General features: G+C 52.7%; 1 protein-coding gene across 4 annotated transcripts in view; it reads right to left on the bottom strand.

Moving 5' to 3' along the window:
• Positions 1 to 742: 742 nt before the first annotated feature.
• SAMD4A (sterile alpha motif domain containing 4A) overlaps positions 743 to 7,746 on the bottom strand; it is a 101,175-nt gene continuing 94,171 nt past the window's right edge. For 2 of the 4 annotated variants that reach the window (XM_061355858.1, XM_061355843.1), the window contains 2 exons: positions 6,379 to 6,462; positions 743 to 4,310 (listed from right to left, as the gene is read on the bottom strand). In XM_061355858.1, coding sequence (XP_061211842.1) covers positions 4,282 to 4,310; positions 6,379 to 6,462 — 113 coding nt within the window. In that variant the 3' untranslated portion in view covers positions 743 to 4,281. Of the gene's footprint in view, positions 4,311 to 5,230; positions 6,463 to 7,746 lie in introns of those variants that run through there. The other 2 variants (XM_061355849.1, XM_061355835.1) reach the window with 1 other exon arrangement.

The raw sequence follows: 7,746 nt of genomic DNA, 5'->3' as shown, positions 1-7,746 counted from the left end.
AAACACAAGAAATGCCACTTAAATGTCAGAAAAAGCCTTTTTAATGCTTTAATGCTTTTTAATGCTTATGCTTAACCATAAGCATAGTCTGACCCTGCACCAGGCTGCTCAGAGAGGTTGTGCAGCCACCACCCATCACCACCCAGCTCCAGCACCCTGCTCTTGCTGCCATGAGGGATGGGATGGGATGATCCAGGGGTGTCCCTCAGTGAGGCAGAGTCCAGCTAAGAAAACATTGGACCAGAAGCCATGGTCCTGGCCCCAACAGCTCAGGAGGCTGAGTGTCTGTGGCCAGCAGCAGCGCAAGCTCAGAGCATCCTTCCCTGCTTGCTCTGCCCCACGGCCGGTCTGAAATCCGCAGTTTTAAGCCCAGAATCAGCCCAGCCTTAAACACCTGACCCGAAGGTCTCCATGCACACGCTGGGGCTCGTGGCCAAGCCAGCTCCTCCGTGTGCCTTCCCTGCAGCCTCCGAGCTGCTCCAGCCCCGATTCTAAGAGAAAATGCCCTATCTGAACAGCTCCCAGGGCACGGGTGTCCCACAGGGACACAGCAGCGGCGGGGTGGGGAATGCTGGGCATGTGTAAGCCCTGCCGTGGGCTTTATATAAAGATAATGCCCCCCCACGGAACCGTGCAACTCCTCCTCCCCTCTCCCACCGCACGGGGCTGGCTATCTATTCGATTCCTGAAGTATGAGGCTGTCTGCCAACAACAGCATAAATAAGGAGGCACCACACCCCAATGTTACAAAACCTTGTATTAATCATCTCCCTTCACTTTCAATATAACGTTGATATGAAATATAGCCATGATTCCTAGTTACATGGGAGGAAATGAGTAATAAATACATTGGAGCAAGTTGAAATCACAAGGGTGTTTCACTGGGAACGACATTTGAAAACTGTACACTTGCAAAGACCGGCATCTCCAAACATTAGTATTTCTTTATATCGGGAAGCTTTTACATGTAACAAACATGCTATTTCCATAAATGACCAAAAAAAAGAGAGAAATTTAAAAAATATGCATTGCTTGGCAACATTAACGAGGCAAAAATAGTTCTTTGTGCACTAACTTTGTACAGAAAAAACAAGACTAAAGGCATGCATGTACAATAAAAGGCTGCCCGGGAACGGCATGCAACAGAAGAGAGGTCAAAGCTTTTTAAAGTAAGCTTACAATATGCATAAATACATAAGGGTTATATATATTAATAAGGGAGGAAGTATTCTGCTGAACATTATTAACATTCCTGTTTTTTTTTGTTTTTGTGGTATTTTTTCTTCCTATTCCTCCCAGAGGAATACACATTCACCTTTAAGTAAAGATAAAGGAATACAAAAAATAAAACTCACTTTGCAAACTCTGATGACTCGTATAAAAGCAACTTTAGTGTTATCATCGCTGTGTGCAAATTATAGACGTCTGCAGGACCCACTTCCCATCAGGCACATTCAGAAAGCCAAACCTGGGGCATGGCCGCACCCCGACATGGAGAAAGGTGACAACAGAAATACTTTCCCTAAGTGCTGACCAAACTCGAGCTTCGCTCCGCGCCGCTCGCGGGCATCAATCACAGTTTTGGATTTTCCTGCTGGATGCTGGCCGGGCTGGATCCCCCCCTCCCAAGATTCTTTTAATGAGCTGAGCAAGCAAAGGCGAAGCCCAGCTCAAGTCCAGTCGAGCTCAGGGCTTGTCCCTGGGGAGGGGGGGAAGGACACCTCCAAACAAAGGGCTGGGATTCATTTAATTCCCTGGGTGTCGCAGCCGCAGGGAGCATCCGCAGGACCCAAGGACACTTGGGCGCTGAGCTGGCCGGCCTCCTGCTGCACCCGGGGACGGCTCAGGGGAACAGCACCAGTAAGAGGTCCCCGACGGGTGTTGGGGGGCCAGGGGCTGTCTCTGGGAGAGCTGGGGGGAACAAGGGGGATGCCCCCCAATGCCGAGGGTCCCCGCAGCAGCAGCATCTCCCTCGCCACGATGCGCACATGGTACAAAACAGTTGCAGGTGGGGTGAATGGGTGAATACAAAAAAGAAAGGCACTGCCGCTTTATTACTAAAGATTTGACTTCACAGCCTCACTCATGCAACTGCTGGGGTTTGTTTTTTTTTCTTTTTTTTTTTTCTTTTTATAAATAATTCTTATTTTATGATTCAAGCTACTGTTAATTTGCTTTTTAAACATCTTTCACTGGAGCTCTGCTGCCTGCACTCAGCACAGGCATCCCAGAGCCAGGCAGGACTTCCCGAACGCAACCGAAGCCACTTCTCTTTGTTTTTTTTTTACTTTAAAAAAAGAAAAACAAGGAACAGCAAACACAAGTTACTAACCTATACACTGTCAATGGAAAATAAGCATTTTCTGTTGGTTTTTTTTTTAAACAAAAGGAAAAAACAATTGAATTATTTGGTGGTTGTTAATAACAGACATTATCATGGTTACCAGCCATAGCAAGTTAATAGGTAATATATCCAAAATAGTATCTCTTAACAATCAGATAACCTCTGCTTCTATAGTCAGCGAAGGAATAAATAGAATCTCAGCTCCGTAAATACATTTGAGCCTTCCCTGAGGAAGGCTCCTGCTACGGCAGTTGTGTTCACACCTCGGGGGTGCTCGGGGGGGGACCCAGGTCCCCAGCACCAGCCGGTGCCTGTGTCTCAGCCTCCCCCGGCCCCCGCTTTGCCGTCACCTCCGCACACCTCTTCCCAACCTCCCTCGCTTTCAGGTTTTCCCTTCTCCGCTCCCCCCAGCACACACTCTCCCCATCCCCTGCCTGCCGGGACGCAGGACACCAGAGAACAGCAAACGTAAAACGCTGCATTTGGCACGGTTTGTTTGTCAGAAAAACAACTTGGTACTGCTGCATAGCAAATGGATTCACACATCTCCCATCCCTGCCCGCCCAGGGGATGCTCCTGTTCCTGCTCAGCCACCGGTCCTAGCACACGCTGCTGCCCACCAGCGCTTAACAGCACAGCCCGTTTTGGGAATCCTGCTGCACCCGCCATGGCTGTCATTCCCATTCATCACCTCCCTTCATTAAATAACTTTAAACTTATTATTCCATCAGAGGACTCAGAGCAGCATCAGGACTGGCAGGAGCGAAGCTGCCACTATGCCCAGCATCACTGTGGGTGCAGGTGGCTTTTCTGTCCCCGAGCATAGGCTTGAACAGTGCTCTGTTGGGTTTACCCATCTAATGCCCTTGGACCAAACGTAGCTCCATTATAAAAAGCAGCACAATGGCAAGTGAGGGGCAGCCAAGACACTGTCACCCACATCTCAGCCCTGGCACGTGTTTAATGCCAAGAAAATGGGGCTGCGAAGCTGCATTTTGGTGCCCTTTGGGGCTTGGGAGTTTATTTGGCTAAATAAAACTGCATGCTTGCTCCCAAGCCTCCTTCAGCCCTCGCTGGCTACCCCTAGGTCTGGAAAAACCCATTATTGATGGATTTCAGCAGGTTGGGGCCTGATGTGTGAAGCCAGGATGCAGCAGCACCTTCCCGGTACCTGTACAGGCAAGGCAAGAGACATGGAAACTCACCCAGCATCCCCCCAATTCACTGACATCCCCCAGGACCCTCTGCTGGGTGCGATGTCCCCCTCCACGTCCCTGACCTACACCACGGGTGCAGGGATGGAGGGACCGACCCCACACCTGGCAGGCGCCCACAGACCCTCCGCTGCCCTGTGCACAATGCTGCCTTGAAACTGCGGATGCTCTTGGCTAAACTGAAAGGAAATTTTGGGGTTATTATTATTATTATTATTTAAATCTGGCCTCGCTGGGCCAGTCTGTGCCTGCACACAGCGAAATTCAAGAGGTGGGACCACCGGCCCCAAAGCCTCTGGCAGGACAGGCAAATCCTCCCCAAAGGGTTTTTGGTCACACACACCCGCGTGCTATTCGGTACTCATTTGTATCCTCGTCCAGAAACAGGGTTTGCCCATGGTGCTCCGGTGAACCCTCTGTTGTCAGCACTCTCCTGCTGCGTGCCCCCCCCCATGTTTTTTCATCATTGTTGTTGAATTTTTTTGCCACGTTCCCCCCCCCCCAGCATGGATGTAATAAATGACAACACAAATTCCAAGTCTAATGATATGTTCACAAGGACAATCTACACATTCACAAAATTAAAACAGGAGAGAAAGAGAGAGGAGAGGAGAGAGAGGAGAAAGGATGTAAGCTATCGCTGAGGCTCCCTGCAAGCCCCGACCTCGCCGCTGGACCCGCAGCAGTTGTTCTCCTGGCCAGCGTCCCCGTCGCGACGCCTTTCTAGATCGTGGAGGTTCGGTCGACACCATCTGCAATGGGAAAGGAGAGTTAGGAGCAGCCCTGAGGAGCAACCACTCACGTGGCACCAGTACCCCTGGAGCTGGGGAAGGGAGAGATGGACCCCAGAGCACCCCCAACACAGCCCCTATGATGAGGTGATGCCTCGGAGCTGCCCCCCACCCCCCAACAGGGTGTAGAAAGGTTTTGGGGTGTCAGCACTCCACCAGTGCCTCCATGTCATTGTCTGTCCCCACCACATAGCAGCCACCCCACAACTGTCCGTGCCCTAGCACCCATCCGGGTCTTCTGCCACCTCCTATGGCACCTTTCCCAGGAGCAGAGGGTGTTTCTGGGCAGCCTGGACTCACTGCAAAGTGGAAGTGAGCCTGGGACTTCCTTACAGCAGGACAAGTTCATGACTCACTGTCCAGGAGTGGGGGGACAGGGATGGAGCTGGTCCAGGGGGAAGGCCCTGCCCCCCCCCAGCTAACTCAGTCCTGCAACACCCAAGTCACAGAGAACACAAAATTTTCTTCTGAGGATTCTGGCAGGAACAATACCCCCAGGAGCTGTTTCTGTTTCCCCAGAGCCCCCATCCCCAGTGCCCTGTGACAGCAGGGACAAGTCCAGCCACGGCCCTAAGCCTAGGACTGAAGGGTCCACAACCCATCCCAGAGTCACACAAAGGCCCTGCTGCCAGCTGCTCCCTCTCCTCCACCCCCCTGGTGCCAGCAGCTTTTACAGGGCCAGAAATCCAACCCTCCAGCCCTCCTCCAGTCCCAACCACCCACCGCCCCCTATCCCAAACCCCCATTCCCAGGATGGAGAGCAGCGGGGGCACTGGCTCCTGGGGTACCCCCTGAACAGAGCACTCCCTGTTACACTACCCAGGGCATCAGTCACGGCCGCCTCCCTCCTGAAGACTGAAAACAAACAGGTTTTTAACGCCTTTTTGGTTTTTTCTCCCCCGAAGGTTTATTTTTTTACGAGCTATTTATAGCACGAGGTTTGGAGAGGCTTGGGGTATGCGACCTGGAAAAAACAACTCGGAGGAACAGTACTCTGCAGAGGAACACGACAGCTAAGCCTCGCCTGGGCACACGCTGCAGAACCGCTTCGGGTGACAGAAGTGTCCTTGTTTTCCCAGCTGGGGATGCTGCGTGGCGCTGCCAGGGCCCTGCTGCCTCTCACAGTACTTGCTCTTGCGTTGCTCTCCCTGGGTTAGCTGTTGCATCGCTGCAGGGAGCCCGCTGGTACTCATCCTCCCTGAGGGCTCCCGGCATCAACTGTTGCATGCAGCCTGGGGATTGCCAGTGGTGAGACCCAAGCTGGTTATTCCAGATGCTCTGGGAGATGCTGGTGGTTGTGCTTGTCCCATCACCGGAGGCATCCTTCGTGCTTGGGGTCCAGCACATCAGCGAGGGGCTATGGGAGCTCCTGATGCTGGTGCTTTTTGCTGCACCAGGCTCTCCATTGCACTGCTGCTCCTTTTCCATCTTTCCTGCCTGTTTTTCCACCTCGTCCTCCTCCCTCCCCTTGCCCGTTATCTGTTTGCCTGGGCTGGGACCTGCAGCTACTCCAGCCATGGGCAAGGAGCTGCCAGTGCTGCTGTCAGAGTGCCTGGCACAGCCCCTGGCAGGACTTCAGCCAGATGCCTTGGGGCTCCTTCACCCCCGGCCAAAGGGATGCTGGTGGCAGAAGGGTAGAATACTCCAAAGCCTGTGAACCATTCAAGCGTACCGGTGGCAAGGGCTTTATCAAGAGCTAGTAACAGACTAGCGAGCTAATCTTAATGATTATTAGCAAGCTAACTAGTGGCTAATAAGCATGGACTCCACTAGTGCTGGGTGCAAGCCCTGTGTTCAGTTTTTACCCCCTTGCCCCAGCTACCTCACTGAGGGAAGACAATGTCCGTGTCCAACCCTCCCGGAAGCATCTCTGGTAGCATCCCTATATCCATCCCTGCCACCACCCCATCCCCTCACAGCCACAGCCTGTCCCAGCTTTTGGGGGGCAAGGGGCAGGGGCAGGTGCTGGGGGGCTCAGCAGAGGCAGTGTGGACGTGCTGGAAGAGCCCAAGGAGGAGGGAGTGCTCACCGCTGAGCGCGTGCTCCGTCATGCTCAGGCACAGGGACTCCAGCCTGTTGTTGATGTCAGGTTCAGTCACCGGCACCTGGAACTCTGCAGGGAGAAAGGGACAGGAGACATTGGTCAGGGGACCTGGCAGGGCCCTGGCAGAGTGCACGTGGGGTAGAAAAGCACCTGAAATATACCCCAGGAACAGCTGACCACATGGCTGGATTGGCAGCGCTTCACTTCCCAGTGCATCCACCTCTGGCAAGAGATGTTTGCAGAAACAGGCATCGCATCCCTGTTTCTGATCAGTAAGGGGTAAATGTGGGGAAACTCAACGGCACTGGAGCAGAATGTGGACGGAAACGAGGAGTGAAGGCACCGGGAGGTGGCAGCCCCGGGATCTCCCCATGCTCAGGCCCCAGAACCTTTGGTATGAGCCAAGCTTTCACAGTGGGGCTGGGAGCTGCCTTTGCAGTCAAGTGTGTGTCAGGGTTAGCGCTCCAACATGGGATGGCAGCACAGACCAGCAGAGCTGCCGCCTGGCTTCTCCCTGCTCAGTCACCCACAGCCCCACTGCCACGTCCCCGGGGGAGATGTGCACAGCCAAAGGTAGTGCTGGACAGCATCTGCTTGCCACTGGAACACAGGATGAGATCCAGGAAGGTTGAGGGCTCCTCAGAGCCTGATGGTAAGAGGTTTGGGAGCCCAGCACCACATTACTGCTTACTTTCCTCACTACAGGGTCCACGTCTTTGGCTCCCTAATTCTCCTATGTCCTCATTCACTGCAGGCCAACATGCAAAGAGAAACCCATTTATTCTCCTTCAGTGCCTGCAGAAATGTACCCTTGTCCTGGTGTTTAATCAATACGCGAGAACAGACACTGCTTTTGCTGTACAGGACATTTGTTGCCTAAATTATGCAGTTAAAACTCTGCAGGCGTATGATGTGAGAGGAGCTGCCAAGCTGAAACCATGGCAGAAGCTTACGGATGAGGTTTACTTTACTGGGGGGTGCAACTCCTTGTCCTGTGGTATGAATTGTTATGGAGTGTTGGTAAGAAAAGGCATGCTTAAAGTCTAATGAAAGGATACACAGAGAAAAAGGCATGAATGTCCCATGCTCCAGAGTCCAAGTTCTCCTGAACCAGAGCATGCTCCTATATACAGGACCATTTTTGTGGTGTTTGGGAAGGAAGCACTGACTCAGCACCACTTCCCTTCACACGCACTGTGAAAACAATTTCCCTTGAAGGCATAAAGGCAGTCCCTCTGCACCAGGTCTACACATCCATGCGTGAGCAGAAAAGGTGAGGGATGAGCTACTGCCTTCCTCGCCTGACATGAAGACCCTTGGAAGCAAGCTACATAAGGCACCAGCACTGTTATA

This window comes from Neopsephotus bourkii, unplaced genomic scaffold (assembly GCF_033783945.1).
Source record: "Neopsephotus bourkii isolate Nb327-2 ecotype Australia unplaced genomic scaffold, CSIRO-AGI_Nbou_v1 NB_95, whole genome shotgun sequence".
Classification (NCBI taxonomy): Eukaryota; Metazoa; Chordata; class Aves; order Psittaciformes; family Psittacidae; genus Neopsephotus; species Neopsephotus bourkii.
The sequence above is the reverse complement of the archived record's forward strand: the minus strand, read 5'-3'. Positions and strand labels throughout refer to the sequence as shown.